Source organism: Bubalus kerabau, chromosome X, assembly GCF_029407905.1.
Source record: "Bubalus kerabau isolate K-KA32 ecotype Philippines breed swamp buffalo chromosome X, PCC_UOA_SB_1v2, whole genome shotgun sequence".
Classification (NCBI taxonomy): domain Eukaryota; kingdom Metazoa; phylum Chordata; class Mammalia; order Artiodactyla; family Bovidae; genus Bubalus; species Bubalus kerabau.
Window position 1 is genome coordinate 154291091 of NC_073647.1, and position 16848 is coordinate 154307938.

The 16848-nt window shown below is 40.9% G+C and overlaps 1 protein-coding gene across 5 annotated transcripts in view; it reads right to left on the minus strand.

The window, feature by feature from the left end:
* The window catches only part of CTPS2 (CTP synthase 2), a 114804-nt gene that overhangs the window by 71188 nt on the left and 26768 nt on the right, over nt 1–16848 (minus strand). For all 5 annotated transcript variants that reach the window (XM_055563096.1, XM_055563097.1, XM_055563100.1 and 2 more), the window contains 6 exons: nt 15621–15772; nt 11216–11348; nt 8544–8632; nt 7034–7128; nt 4979–5041; nt 4827–4870 (listed from right to left, as the gene is read on the minus strand). In XM_055563096.1, the coding sequence (XP_055419071.1) occupies nt 4827–4870; nt 4979–5041; nt 7034–7128; nt 8544–8632; nt 11216–11348; nt 15621–15772 (576 nt within the window). The remainder of the gene's footprint in view (nt 1–4826; nt 4871–4978; nt 5042–7033; nt 7129–8543; nt 8633–11215; nt 11349–15620; nt 15773–16848) is intronic.

A 16848-nucleotide genomic window follows, 5' to 3' on the forward strand; every position in this document is an offset into this window, starting at 1 on the left:
TTGTTCTCATCTCACTTATGAGTATAGAAGCTATCAAAATGTAAAATGTACATTTCCTCCAACTTCTCAATTCCTCTTCTAAGAACTTATCCTATAGAAGTGTGTATGTGTAGCTACAAGGACATATGTACAGATACTAATTTGCAGCATGATTTAAAGCAGCAAATAATGGATACAACCTAAATATTCATCAATATAAGACTGTTTAAATAAAGAATGATGCATATATGAACAGCAAGGCAAGCATTTGGAAGATCCCTCTGCACTGAAGTGGAGTGATGAGTACAATGCAAGGGGAATGATGTATTAGGCATACCAGCATATGTATTTTTAAAGGAACATATATCCGTATACGTAAGCAGGTAGGCATTTGTATATACACACACACACACACACACACAATCTTTAGCAGAATAACAAAAGAAATGGACGAAGGTGGTCACCTCTGGGTAAGGGAACTGAGGTGAGGTAGGGGCATGTAAAAGGCAGTTTTATACCTTTTCTTTAGGGCTTTACTTTTTTATCCTGTATATAAATGTTTTAAAAATACACACACACACAGTAAAGGATAGTCAAGGAATAAAGCTTGCCAAAGCTATTTAACAGTGGCACCTACTGGTAAAGTCAGTTCCTACCCCAAAGTATTCTCTAAGAGAAGAAATCCCAATGTTTGCCTGGCACAGCCATTTCAGCCATTAGTCAGGAAATATGTTTCTATTAAAGCCTTATAAGGAACGTTTCACTCGTATTAAGTCTTCTGAGCATAAGACTTAAAAGTACCATCTGGCTGGGAAGTTATGGTTCATTATAGTCTGAATTGCAAGCTATAAAAATGAGTGGAGAATATCTCTATATCCTTCCACAGAGTGATCTCCACTCCAGCAGAGAATGTTGAGTGAAAAAAAGCAAGGCAGAAAAAATATCCAGAGTCTGCTGTCATTTATCTAAGAAGGGGAGAGGCTTACAAATATATGGGTTTACTTGTATTTTTTTAAATGGAAAGATAACTCTTTAAAGAAAAAGAATTAATGGTTGCCATAAGGAAAGGAAGGGACTGTTCTGAGGGGAGAGGAAAAGAACTAGATTTCTCTATCATATGACATCCCTTATATGTGAAATCTAAAAAGAAATGATACAAATTAACTTACTTACAAAATAGAAACAAACTCACAGACTTACAGAACATTACAGTTATTGGGGGGAAAGTTAGGGGGAAAGGATAATTAGGGAGTTTGGGATGGACATGTCCACACTGCTGTATTTAAAATGGATAACCAACAAGGACCTACTGCATAGCACATGGAACTCTGCTCAGTGTCATAGGGCAGCCTGGATGGGAGGGGAGTTTGGGGGAGAATGGATACATGTATATGTATGGCTGAGTCCCTTTGCTGTTCACCTGAAACTATCACAACACTGTTAATCGGCTATACCCCATATAAAATAAAAAGTTACCAAAAAAATACTAGATTTTTCTAAATCAGTGCTTCTCAAAGGAGACTATTTTGCCTGTGTCCCCAGGGTATGTTCTGCAATGTCTGGAGATATTTTTAGTATCACAGTTGGGGGTTGGGAGGAAAATATGACAGATATATAGCGGGTAGAGGCCAGGGATGCTACTGAACATCCTACAATGAACAGGACAACTATCTGGCCCCAAATGTCAATAATATATCTAATAAGGAACTTATATCTAGAATATTAAAAAAAACACTTCCAACTTAATAAGATGACAAATAACGCAATTTAAAGTAGGCAAAGGATCCGAATAGACAGTTCTCCAAACATGACATACAAGTGGCCAATAAGCATACGAAAAGATGTTTAACAACCTTAGACATCAAGGAAATGTGAATCAAACCCACAGTGAGCTACAATTTCACTCCCACTAGAATGGCTATACAACTGACCCTTGAACAACACAGGGCTTAGAGGCACTGACCCCTCAAGTAGTCAAAAAATCAAATATAAAAAAAAAATCAAATATAACTTTACAATTGGCCCTCCATATCCACAGTTCCATACCCACAAATTCAACCTACTGTCAATAGTATAATACTGTAGTATATATTTATTGAAAAAAAAAAACACCAAAATTGAAAAAGACACATGTACCCTAATGTTCATTGCAGCACTATTTACAATAGCTAGAACACAGAAGCAACCTAGATGTCCATCGACAGATGTATGAATAAAGAAGTTGTGGTATATATACACACAGTGGAATATTACACAGCCATAAAAAGGAATGCATTTGAGTCAGTTCTAATGAGGTGGATAAATCCACAGACTTCCCTGTAGCTCAAACAGTAAAGAATCTGCCTGCAATGCAGGAGACCAGGGTTCGATCCTTGGGTTGGGAAGTTCTTCTGGAGAAGAGAATGGCAATCCATTCCAGTATTCTTGCCTGGAGAATACCATGGACAGAGAAGTCTGGTGGGCTACAGTCCATGGGGTGGCAAAGAGTCAGACACGACTGAACAACTAACACACACACACAATGAGGTGGATGAACTTAGAACCTATTATACAGAGTGAAGTGTGTCAGAAAGAGAAAGATAAATACCATATTCTAACACATATATATGGAATCCAGAAAATGGTACTGAAGAATTTATTTACAGGGCAACAGTGGAGAAACAAACATGGAGAACAGACTTATGGACATGGGGAGGGGGAGAAGAGGGTGAGATGTATGGAAAGAGTAACATGGAAACTTACATTACCATATGTAAAATAGATAGCCAACAAGAATTTGCTGTATGACTCAGGGAACTCAAACAGGGGCTCTGTTTATCAACCTAGAGGGGTGGGATGGGGAGGGAGATGGGAGGGAGTTTCAAAAGGGAGGGGATATATGTATACCTATGGCTGATTCATAGTGAGGTTTGACAGAAAACAGCAAAATTCTGTAAAGCAATGATCCTTCAATAAAAAATAAATTAATTAAAAGAGAGTTACCAAAAAAAATCCATGTATATGTGGACCTGTGCAGCTCAAATCCATGTTGTTCAAGAGTCAATTGTAATCATTTCCCAAGGAAAGAATATATGTGGCTCACAGTATGTTTGCAGTTAATATGTGCTGAGTAAATTAACACAGAAAGGGGGAAAAGTTTCCTCAAGTGTTTCTAATGCAAACTAAAGTATAAGAACTATTGTTTTCTCTAGAAAAAGAAACTGAAGTTTAAAAAAAACAGTCAACTGTAATAAAAAAGATAATAACAAGTGCTGAGGATATGAAGAAATTGGAACCCTCATACACTGCTTGCAGGATGCTGCAACCACTTTAGAAAACAGTCTGACAGTTCCTCAAAAAATTAAACATACAGTGACTATATGACCCACAACTCCACTCCTAAGTATAGACCCAAGTGAAATGAAAAAATATGTCCACACAGAAACTTGTAAACAAATGTTCATAGCAGCATTATTCACAGTAGCCAAAAGGAGGAAACAACAAATGTCCATCAAAGTATGAATAGATAAATAAAATGTAATCTATCCATATAATTAAATATTATTTGGCAATGAAAAGAAGCAAAGTACTGATAGACACTACAACATAGACAGACCTTGACAACATTATGCTAAATGAAAGCAGCCACTCACAAAAGGCCACATACAGTATGATTCCATTTGCAGTGGATCAACACAGGTCTGAGATGTACAGGTCCCCTTAAACAAGCCCTTTTCATAGTAAATACTACAGTACTACATGATCCATGGTTGGTTGAAACTGCAGATATGGAGGAACGCGTATATGGAAAGGTGATTAGCAGTTATAGGCAGATACTTGACTGCACGGAGAGTCACACCTAACCCCTGCGTTATTCAAAGGTCGACTGTATATGAAATGGCCAGAATAGGCAAATATATAAAGACAGAAAACAGATGAATGGCTGCCCAGAGCTGGGAGCATAAGCGGCTTGGGGGTGTCAGCAAAGGGTGTGGGATTTCCTTTTAGAGTAATCAAAATGGTCCAAAATTGACTGTGGTGATGATTATAGAAATCTGTGAATGTGCTGAGTCATTGCATTATATACTTTCAATGGCTAAATTTTATGGTATGTGAATTATATCTCAATAAAACTGTTAATAAAAGACGCATCACAATGATGAGGTGTATACTCTGATAGAGGTGGCGCGAGGCATAGAAGGCAGAGGTCAGGAAAGGCTTCCCAGGATGAATAGGAAGTCCTCAGTAATCAGATTGGGTTTATTTTTGTAATTAAATTCTTCACTGGTTTTGAGATTTCAGGGGTGGGGAGGCTGCAGGACAGGAGAGATCTCAGGTGTAGGGAATGTCATTCAGATTGTCCAACTCTAAAACTCCAAGTGTGGAGGGACAGGATGCCATGGGATGAGTTAGCAGGGTGGCAGGTGACACAGCACAGTAGCCTTCACTCCTGGTCAAATCCTTGGACTATTCTATGGGAAAAGGAACTGATAAACGCTGAGGAGCAGCAAAAGGACAGACAGGATGGGTCTAGAGACAGGACAGCCTGTGTGTTTACATCAGCTCTGGTACATTGCTGTCAAAGTCAACTCAACCTTTTCCTGAATGTTCAGCTTGAAAACTACTGCAGAGAAACCAGTCTAGGACCCTTTCTTCCTGCAAGACACAGCTGACAAAATGGACGATGAAGAATAAAGTGGTTTGATATAAACTAATAACAATAAGAGTAATAAGAATAAGCAAAATCATATATAATTAAAATGTCCTGATGTCATAATGAAAAAAAAAAATAATAGCCCCTTATGAGCATAGGCTAGAACCAGAAACAAAATAATGACCCAACCCAAAAAGATAAACAATCCACTTACCACAGGAACACGGGCATTTGGCTCAAATTCTGTGGAATCAGCATCTGAAGATAAAGAAATGAGTTCAGTAACTCACCATTATGTAGCTGAAAAATTCTTTAAGTAATAAGAATGCTTTTCACTAAGAGGTTTTTAGAAAATCTCAGACTTACCTTTCAAGTTAAGGCAGTTTCGTGCAAACTCGATCACTGCCAGCTGCATCCCAAGGCAAACTCCTGTTTTAAAAAGCACATATACAAAACAAATGAAACGATTTTGTACTGTGTCATATTTTCTGTTCATTTGCTTGCTATCTTCTCCATCTAGAATGCAGGCTCCGAGAGAGTAAGTTTGCTTCTGTAGCTTCTCCCTCAGAACAGGGGTGGCAGGGGCAGGGAAGGGGTTTGGACGACCCAAACTGAAGTAGGAATAAATAAATGTGAGGTTGGAAAAGGGCAGGAAATGAGAAGGCAAGGTCCAAAAGGCAAATCTGCCTACCTCCAAATGTGTCTCTAGATTGAGGCGCACATGTGGCCTGCAGGGCTGCCCCAGAGCACCCAACTCCTTCAGAGAATGTCTAACAACACCTCAATTCACGAGGGAGTCTCTGTGGGCTGAGTCTTCACACTCTCTCTTCTCTAGATAGTTTCATGGCCTTAAATGCGGGCTCTGTTTGCAGGCAGCCCCTGCCTGGCAGCAGGCTGGGATCCAAGGAGCGCCCACAGACAGGCAGGGGAGTGGGAGGTCTGTGCCCAGCTGCTGAGCCCAGAACAGGCCGAACCTTCACTACAAGGAAACAGCAGCAGCTGGGGGAGCTGGTACCTCCACCGCAGGCTGGAGCGTAATGGAGAAGCCAAATGGAACTGAGAAGAGAGCTCAATGAGGAGAGAAAGGGACCTGCATAGGCCCAGGCCTGTTGCCACAGGGATGTACCCCTTGCCCATCTCCACATTCACTGTGGCCCACCAATACTCTCCAATAAACAAATACCAAGGAGTATTCCAGATGCTTTTACAGATATATCCAAGATACACAGGGACTCAAAAGAGAGAGCAATCAATATACCAAGCACGCCAGAACAAAAGTCAATAAGCGTGAAACAGCTGAGTGCTTTGGAGGAACTTCAGAAAGTCCCACAAAGCTAGGCGATAGAGACAGTGTGTTAAAGAGAAAGCTAAAGAGCTACAAACTATTCTGTACAGTGAAAATTATCTGAAGAATGCTAATCATGTTTAGACAGAAACTAAACAAGATTACTTCAAAATAAAACAGTGGCCAGGTGAGCTTAGATGGATAAAACAAAGCAAGGTACCAAGGTAAACTACTCCTAGCTTCTCTTTTAAAAATGGATCCCTAGTGGAGAGTGTCTAGGAAGTTAATCGAAGAACAGGCAAGTGGGGAAAATGAACCTGTTGATATTAAGTAAACAGTACCAAAGCCGGTCCACTCAGTTCATAAACCTAGCAGCCCATGCAAGCACAGCATGAAACACGGCCTCTCCCCACTCCCTCTTCCTTCTGGACCCCCAGTTGCAGAGCTGCCTTTTATCCCATCAATGTTCTATTACATCCAGTTTCATTGCTAAGGAAGCCATGCTTTCCAATTTGAACAAAAGCATTGAAAACACCCAGCTCTAATTCTTAACAGAGCTGTCTCCATAATGTTAGATGATTTTTCCATATTATCTTTTCTAAAAGGAGTATATACATTTCAATTTAAGCATTTTCTGATTAGAAATAACACTGTGGCATCCTATTGAGATGTTCTCTACTTGAAGTGGTAAAAGATGGAATCAGGTGGGAATAATCGGAAAAGGTAAGGGCAGGTTTGAACACAGGTTCTTCCCATCCTCTTGCTATACAACCAGACCAGTGGTAAGTTCTTGTAGGCTGACAAATTTTTTTGGTAAAGGGCCAGAGAGTCAAGATTTTAGACTTTGCATGCTGTAGGGTCTCAATCTCTGCCACTGTATTGGAAAACAGCTACAGACAATATGTAAACAAATCTGTGTGGCTGTATTCCAATAAAACTTTATTTACAAAAATGCTGTGAACCAGGTAAGGCTTGTAGAATATAGTTTCCAGACCCTGTAGCAAACTATTTGGCACCTGAATGTTCAAATTCGAAATCACACTTTTCACATTAACAAACCCTATTATGTGTTATCCCAACTAGGTATCAAAAATCTAAAAAAACTCATACTCAGGATTCATGAACATCAGTTTTACCCAGAAAAGGAATCTTCCTTGACCGTGCCCAAGAAATTGCCTGGAGTTTTCCCAACGTTCCTCTGATTCCAAAGCCTCCTGGCACAAGAACACCACTGCAATCAACACAAGAGGAGGGGAAATTTGACATTATCTTTATTTGTGAAATTCTTGTTTTCAGATCATGCTTACTGATCCCAAATTCAACACTTGGCACAACTGCTAGAGAATATGCTTGGAGTCTATTTTCAAAATTGATTACACAATTTCACATCCTGAACTTTCTTCTTGAAATCCTCCCAATGTTATAAAGCAGTTGCGAATGTCTCACAACTGACCTTGATATATATTTTCTGATAGGTCTCTGCAGCACATGAGCATAGTAACTAAGAGATTCAATTCAGTTAAAAATGACACTGAAAGAATTATCTGAATAAAAACAGGTTAAGGTTCTTTTAAAAGTACTGTTATAAAAATGTTTTAAGACCTCTTACATAATCAGAAAGAGTTAAACTGGTGAAATAGACCTTTTGATTGCTAATCAAGTTGTGGCACAGGAAAATTTCCTGGCTAGGAGCCACTTTAGAGACTTTCTGGATAAACACTCTCATTTGAAAACCTAACAGTTCAAGAGAAAACTGGAAGGTAATGTTACCTTCACAGTACAATGTCACCCCCAAGAGTTATATTGAAATAACAAAATAAAACCTTGAATCAAAAGATGTGGAAAAGAAAACAAAACCAAGAGAAGAGGGAAGATTGTCATTCTTGTACTGTAACTTTGTATATGGAAAGTCTGTCTCTGCATCTTTCAGTAGCATCGACTCATTGTCCCATCAATATGGTAAAAACTTCCCTCCATTTCCTTCACTGAGCCAGAGTGATTCTAAAATCACTCTCTGTTCCTTCAGGCCTTGCAGTGGCTTCAAGTCTCTGAAGTGGCTCCTAGCCAGGAAATTTTGCTGTGCTACAACTTAGTAATTAGTAAGGCCTATTTCACCAGTTTACTTTGAAACACGCCATGTTAGTGTTAGTGGCACGTGCAGTGGAGACGGTTTTATTCTGGGGAGGAGAAAGTGAGTTGATGCTATGGAAAAATACAGAGACAGACCTTACATATACAAAGTTACTATGCAAGAATGACAATCTTCCCTCCTCTTTTGATTTTGTTTTCTTTTCCACATCTTTTGATTCAAGGTTTTATTTTGTAAGTAATCAATATAACTCTTGGGGGTGGCATTGTTTTGTGCCATGAAGGGTAACATGACCTTCCAGTTTTCTCTTGAGCTCTCATGTTTTCAAATGAGAGTGTTTATCCAAAATAAAACCATCTCCATTGCATGCACCACTAATATTAACATGGCATGTTTCAAAGTAAATGCAACGTGAATGCAGCACAAGCACCCCGAATCACAAGTACTCCAAACTATCTTTCAAGTGTACAAAAATTAGTAATTGGGGTAAGTTGAATCATTATGGAAAAATCACAGTAGCATTCTCCTAACTGGCGTGGACAGTCCTCGGTACTTACTCAGCTTTGCAGAGCTTCTGCCAAGCTTCATGGAATTTCACAGGGTCCTCAACTTCAGTAGTCTGCTCCAGATCAATGGAATCTATGTACTAAAAACATCCAACAAATGTAAAGATTTCAGAAAAATAAAAACTGGAAAATACTAGAACCATCTAACACACAATTATTCAATAACTACTTATGCAAACACTGTACAGGTCACTTAGCATAGATGTCTTGTGGCTCTTACAATCTTTTAGGAAGATTACAAAACCAGATAAATAGGCACCCACAGCACAGGGAGATAAAGAGTTACTATGGGCAAAGAAGAGAACACTGCAGAAGAAACAGGACCCACACCAGAGCTAGAGGTGAGCTGGAGAGAGGAAGGGAAGGAACACCTTCATGGAAGCTTTTGGGGGAGGGGATGTCCAAGAGCTACGCCCTGGAGCAGATGCAAGCTGAGCGTGTGTGTGTGTGTGTGTGTGCATGTGTGTGTGTGTGTGTGTGTGTGTGTGTGTGTGTGTAGTTGGGAGGCAGGTGGGAAGGTATACAGGTGGGAAGGTATGCAGGGTGGAGGGGTAGAGAGGGATGGTGGTGAAAGAACAGCTTGTATGAAACTGCAGACAAAAGACAGGAAGTGGTGACCACTCTGGTGACGCCCAGATAAGTTCCATGCAGCGACAGAACACTTGAAGCAACTGAAAGGTCTGAAGGAACAGAGAGTGAGTTTAGAAAAATTCAGTGAAGGAAATGGAGGGAAGACTGAAAACCAGCTGGGAAACTGCTGCCAAAGTCATGCAAGATAAACACAGCACAGGCCCATGATTCAAAAAGACTTAGTAGAGGCCACCGTCAATGAATTCTATTACAAGAAAAACAGTTATGACAATTCCTGTGTACATAACAGCCCCTATACATCTGTTATTTTAGTATTTCTGTTATACAAATTACTATCTGAATATATCTTAAGATACAAAATTTTACTTTATAAAATTTGTATTATAACAGATTTTCTATTATTGCTTTTTTTTTTTCTATGAGGGCCTAGGGGAGCTGAATGAATAGGAAGAATAGGAAGGGAACAATTCCTTCGAAAGTCAAAAACAAAAAGTGTTTAGAGAAAGAAGCTACAAAGAGATGAGAGAAAATGAGACAGGTCCTAAGCTGGATATTACTCAATTTCTTGAACAAGTAAGTGTATCTTTTGGTTCATTATATAAAGGTTTTACCATTTACATCAAGATAATAAGGCCTTCCTAAATTGTGATATACCCAGAGAGAATATCATTAAATATTCACATTTATATAGAGAGAGAAAAGTCTGGAAAGATATGCATCAAACTGAGAACGACAGGTGCAGCAAGAGAAGGATTTCTGGGAGGAAGAATCTTCTACTTTCTGGATTTTGCATTATGCTTTGCTTAAATTTTATACGCTGAGCATATACTACTTCTGTATCTAACAAAGACAAAGAGTATACTCAAGCTATATACATATAACTTCACCTCTGCTAGCCCATATGTGCTAGCCCATATGTATGTGCTCTGTTGTGGCCGACTCTTTGTGACCCCATGGACTGTAGCCCACCAGGCTCCTCTGTCCATGGGGATTCTCCAGGCAAGAATATTGGAGTGGGTGGCCATGCCCTCCTCCAGGGGATCTTCCCGACCCAGGGATTGAACCTGCATCTCCTGAAGCTCTTGCATTACAGGCAGATTCTTTACCGCTGAGCCACCAGGGAAGCCCCATTTTCTTATTAAGTAAACACAAAATACTTAAATGAGCATGGAGTATATACGTCCCTGAATGTGCAAAGCCTAATTTCAGAAACTGTGCCTTAAACCTGCATGCAGAAAAAAAGTTAACATGGCAGACCTGACCACTATCCTTGGAAAGGCCTGCTTACAAGGTTGGCCCTTGTCTGGCATCTGGAAACATGATTTGGGGAGAGTTCCCACCATAATCAGGCTTCCCTGGTGGGTTAGCAGTAAAGAATTTGCCTGTAATGCAGAAGACGTGGGAGATATAGGTTTGATCCCTGGGATGGTAAGATCCCCTAGAGGAGGAAATGGCAACCCACTCCAATATTTTTGCCTGGAATATCTCATGGACAGAGGAGCCTGGCAGGCTATAGTCCATGAGTTTGCAAAGTTAGAAACGATGAGAGCATGCACACATGCTCACTATTAACAAGATCTGATAAGAGTGGCTCGTTGTGCCTATAGTGTTGGAAGAAACAATATGATTTATGTAGAGCACCCGCTTTCCTCCTGGGAGTCTGGAGTTTTGACACTCTGGAGGCAGAGGGCACCTATGTGACCAGCCCTAAGGAAAAACCTTGGGTGCCAAGCCTCTAATGAGCTTTCCTGGCAGTGAGCACTTCACCAGTGTTACTACAGCTTATTCCTGGGGGGTTCAAGCACATCCTCTGTGATTTCACTGGAGGAGGACCCTTGGAAGCTTAAAGGTGGTTTCCCCGAGACTTCATCTGACTAGCCTTCTCCTCTGCTGATTTGGCTCTGTATCCTATCACTAAAATAAGTTATACTCATGAGTACAGCTGTATTCTCAGTCCTCTGAGTCCTGGTGAATCACTGAACTTGGGGGTCCTTCAACACAACCTGCCTCTGTACAAGACGAGATTTCACAATGAATGGCTGAAACATGCAGAAGACCAGGTAGGGGCTCACCATCAGATTCAACTTGTGGTTGATGGCCAAGGCTGAGTGTTCCAGGGCTTTGAACACGGAGGCATAGCAGTCCCTGAGCTTGGTGTATTTGCCAACCAGGGCAATGGAACATGTTTTCTGTAACCTTTCATACCTGGGAAGGAAAACAAGCTTAAAGGTTATATGCATGTAACATCACATCACAAGCGTAATGATAGCCACTGTTCTTATCCCAAGGCACTTTTTAAAACCTGAGGAACAGACGAGCCTTGAATTTGATGTACTGACTCAGATTTCCCACCCTACCCCCAAAGAATAAAAATCTGTACTCCAAGATATTTGAAAATCCTGAGAAAGCCCAACATTGGCTTATAAGAGCAAGCACAGACATAAATCCAAGGAGAAAAAGAAAAAGTTAAAAGCATTACAAATAAAAAATTAAAAAGTCTCCCCATCTCATCAACATGAGCTGTCCTTAAATTCACTTATAAGGTGACACTGTATAGGAAAATTTATTCTCAGTGTCAACAGCAGACACTACAATATTAACTTTGTAAGGTGACAGTATATGAGAAAATGCATTCAAAGTGTCTACATTAAAAATTGTTCCATTCCCAGTTGACCCACAAAAGCCAAGTTATTTATGACATTTCTGAAGAATGGTGCTGAGAGAACTATTTAAAATACTATAAGCCACTTACATCATTTTTATGAGAAAATTCCATTCTACATAAGATGCTCAATCACAATTTGCCATTAGAGACACAATCTTTACTGTTGCTTCTGTCAGGAGATCTGTTCAAAGTACATGAAAAACATGTGGTCTGGTACTAAGTATGTGGAAATGTCACTCAGGGCTTGAAGATCTTCTAAGGTTCTGAAGCAAACTCTTCCCCCAGACACCTTAGAAAAATGTTACTGGGATGAGGAATATTCCTCTTTTATATCTATATCTGCAAAGAGTGAAAGAGAAGCGTGATGGAAACGAGGTAGGAGGAGAAAAACACACGAAGAGCTAAGAAGTCAAAACTGACAGCAGAGGTGACTTTCTAGGAAGGCGACTGAAGAACGTCAGAGAATGCTGCTAAACCTTTAACTTGCCATTTAATTTTATGTCACTCTGGAGACTGCCTGCCTGTGCTTCACCTCAGCTGTACAAAGGACATAGGTAACAAAGCAAGTTGGTAGCAAGGCAACATTCCAAGATGACGTGATGGGGTGGGAGCACATCCTGTCCCAGAGTTTGGCCCAGGTGAGCACAGCAGTCTGGCTGAGGCTTCACCCCACTCTCACACCTCCACTGCCAGAGAGACGCAGGGCTGCAGTCAGCATGGCCAGTCCCTCCTTCCACACATCCCTCTCTCCACTCACTCGTGGCTTGTTTTCCCAGGGAACGAGGAGTCACGCAGCAGCCGGGTGGGACAGGGGAGGCCACTGGGCAGCCCAGCTGCCATCCAGGGAGATAAGCTAGGCCTACACCCCTGTGCCCTCCTACACTCTTGAACCTGCACAGTCTAGCGCCTCCCTCCCCTTGTGCTCTCCATTCAGCCATCAGCCGGGTATGAGGCCTCTGAGCAGCACTGGACCTCTACGACCAAGGCTGCCCCTTTGACTTCTGTTGGCCTTCTTGTATCTATCTCTCTAGAGGCTGTACTGAGGGGACGGGGTCTAAAGAATGGACACTTCACACCTCTATGACCAGTGAACCAACATCACAGCCAACATGACGCAGAGAGACTATTGCTCAATATTCCCTTTGCTTGAATCCTGAGCTCAATGGTGGCTCAAAAAACGTATGTCCCCCAGAACCTATGAACGTGTCCATATCTGGGTGGGGGGGAACACTTTGCAGACACAATTAAGTTAAGGATCTCCAGATAAGATCATTCTGGATTCGAATGGGCCCTGACTGCAAAAACAAGCATCCTTATAAAACAGAAAGGAAGAAGACACAAAGGAGAAGGACATGTGGCAAGAGAGAGAGAAAATGGAGTGACATGGCCATAAGCCAAGAACACCAAGGAAGCTAGCCCACAGAGGCCAGGAGAAACACATGGGGCGGATTCTACCTCAGAGCTCTGAAAGGAACCAACCCTGCTCACACCTTGATTTCCTACTTCCAGACTCCACAACTGTGAGAGAACAAATCTCTGTTGGTTTAAGCCACCCACTCTGTGGTAATTTGTTACAGCAGCCACAGGAAACTAGTACAAAAACCAAACTCTGGCTTTAAAAGCACAGAGGCATAGAGTATAGTTTAGAACTAGTTTCAATACAAAGAGTTAAAATATTAAAGTTTCTCATGCTTAAAAAGGATCAGCCCCAAGTACCTAGAAAATTCCCACAAAGTGACTGATTCCTTAAGCATTCTGGAGGACAGGGGCTTAACTGTATCACCAGTCATTGGAGCACCTAAGTTCAGAAAAGGCACTTCATTCCTGGTTCTACTTAGCCCAAAAATTCTAAAACATTTTTTAAATTTTAAAATGAAAAGGCAAAAGAATTTTCAATCTACTAGTTACCTATCAAAGGTCAGTGATTTTGTCACCATCAAATCACTTGTTTTATATTTTTATGAATTTGCTCATTTAAACACATTTCATGGGTTTCAATAAATCAAAATTACTATGTTTGGAAGCTCAAATTGTCCCATTTCTAACCAGTCAATGCTCTCGGTTACTCAGTTGTGGCTGACTCTTTTTGACACTATGGACTGTAGTCCGCCAGGCTCCTCCATCCAGGGGATTTTTCTCAGCAAGAATACTGGAGTGGGTTGTCATTTCCTCCTCCAGGGGATCTTCCTGACCCAGGGATCAAACCCTAGTCTCCTGCATCTCCTGCACTGCAGGCAGATTCTTTACCACTGAGCCACCAGGGAAAGTGAAAGTGAAAGTCACTCAGTAGTGTCCAACTCTTTGCAACCCCATGGACTATACAGTCCATGGAATTCTCCAGACCAGAATACTGGAGTGGGTTGCCATTTCCTCCTCCAGGGGATCTTCCTGACCCAGGAATCAAACCCTAGTCTCCTGCATCTCCTGCACTGCAGGCTGATTCTTTACCAGCTGAGCCACAAAGGAAGCCCAAGAATACTGGAGTGAGTAGTCCATCTTTTCTCCAGCAGATCTTCCCAACCCAGGAATCGAACCAGGGTCTCCTGTATTGCAGGTGGATTGTTTACCAACTGAGCTATCAGGGAAGCCCCCCCCAAATATTTTGATTATTGTAACAGACATCAGTAGCCAATAGTGCCTGATGTGAAGTTAAGGCCCACAGTATTTTCTCTCAAAATTGCCACAGTATGGTACTAGCATCCCCCAGTTGTATACAGATGGGAGAACAAGCCCAAAGAGATTAAGTAATCTGCCTAAACTCACACAGCTAGTGAAAGGAGAAGCTAGGGTCTGAATCTATGGTGCTTGACACCAAAGCTTACATTTTTTTAAATTGAGATATAAGTGATATATAACATTAATTAGTTCCAGTCACACATGATAATTCAATATATTTATATATTACAAAATGGTAACCATAAGAATTCTAGTTAACATCCATCACCACACAAAGTTATAAATGTTTTTCTTATGATGAGAACTTTTAAGATCTACTCCTCAGCAACACTGAGCCTACATTTGTAACTACTGCGCCAACTGCCTCTACCTCAGCTACATGAGAAGTGAAGCAGCCAGGAGTTTATGGAGTCATGCCTCATCAACATTTAGTATAAGAAAATAGGCGATGGGGATTTCCTCTGTATACAACATCAAATTAGACAAACCTTGCTGAAATTAATATGATTGTCTTAAAGCTAAAACCTATCAGGGGTTTTTAATACCGACGCTGATAGTTCATAACTGCAGGAGAGAACAACAATGCTGTAGCCAAAACTTCCTATTCAGAAGGATTTCCTTTAAGGAATGTTAGCCAAATCTTAAAAATAAGCAAAACAAAACAAAACCTATAGCATTTTAATCTGTTTAAAATAGTCAGAGACTAAATAATAAATCAAAATGCTTCCAAAAAATTTTTTTTTAATTCTGGAATCCAAGTTCTTTCAATTCACTTTTCTTTAAGTAGAGCAAAATCAAAGGCCCTGCAAATCTTCAGTTCAGTTCAGTCAGTTCAGTCGCTCAGTCGTGTCCGACTCTTTGCGACCCCATGAATCGCAGCACGCCAGGCCTCCCTGTCCATCACCAACTCCCGGAGTTCACTCAAACTCACGTCCATCGAGTCGGTGATGCCATACAAAATCTTCAGAGAACAGCAAAACACCCTGACGATACGCTAGAGCTTTAGATATTTCCCAAACCAAACATGCCCAGGTGGAAAGCAGACTGCTACATAGTTATCTTCTAAGGTAGACCTCAGTCCTATCCACAAAGCCAAGAATTAAGAAAGATTACATTAGTAATTCCTTTCACAGTACCTGTCAGCCATATTTCTCCACTTGGAAAGCAAACTACTTGCAGAATCCCCAATGGGCAGATCCAATCTCTCTTTAAAATATTTAACGATGCCTTGTTCCTCCAAAAGCACAGGCACTCGGTAGGTGGAAGAAACATCATGGATACATATGACCTGATTAATGATGATAAAACACCATATTTAATGGAATGACTCAAATATGCCACAAAAACATACACAAGAATGAGCCAAAACTCAAGAGAGATGGCAGTTTATTTATACTGACAGAAGAAAACCAAGAACCCAGCAACCTAAGCAGGAAGCAGAATTAATACAAGGTTAGTTTCATCTAATTACAAAACACTGAAGTCATTATTCTACACCTGGAACCATGGATGCTATGGTAGACTATATATATATATATATGTATGTATATATATGTGTGTGTGTGTGTGTGTGTGTGTATATATATATATATATATCCTGTGCCAGGAACTAGGAACAAAGAATACACACACACACACACACACATATTTTAAACGTTTGAAATTTCTTGAGTTACAGGAATAACTTTGTTAGGTTAACGAGGCTGGCACTGAGATGACTCTAGGACTGGAGTTGGTCACAAGAAAAGGCAAGCAAGTCATTAGAAGGCTGGAACTTTCAGCCACCTGACTGCCAGGGAGGGGATGGGGGCTAGAGACTGAGTTCAGTCAGGTGACCAATGATTTACTTAATCATGCCTATGTAATGAAACCACAATAAAAATGGTGAACACCAGGCCTCAGGGGAGCATCCTCGTTTGTGAATATACAAATGTAATGGAAAGGTGGTGCCCCCTAACTCCACAGGAACAAAAGCTCTTGTGCCCGGGACTCTCCTAGACCTTGCCCTATGTGTCTCTTCATCTGGCTGTTCGCTAACACCTTTTATAACAAAATAGTAATCATAAGCAGAGCACTTTTCTGAGTTGTGAGTCATTCTAGAGAATTATCAAATCTGAGGTGGTTATGAGAAGCTTCAACTTTGTAGTCAGCCAGGCAGAAGTGCGGTGGCTTGGAACAAGGGAAACCTGTGGCTGGTGTCTGAAGTGCAGGGCAGTCTTATAAAGGCCTACAGAGTCTGATGCTCACTCCAGGTACTGAGCATCTGAGTTGAAGTGCAGGAACCCCAGGGGTGTCAGAGATTTGGTGTTGGAACATGGATGCTTTGTACGTCAGTATCCAAGACACATGGCCCAAGGCACCATC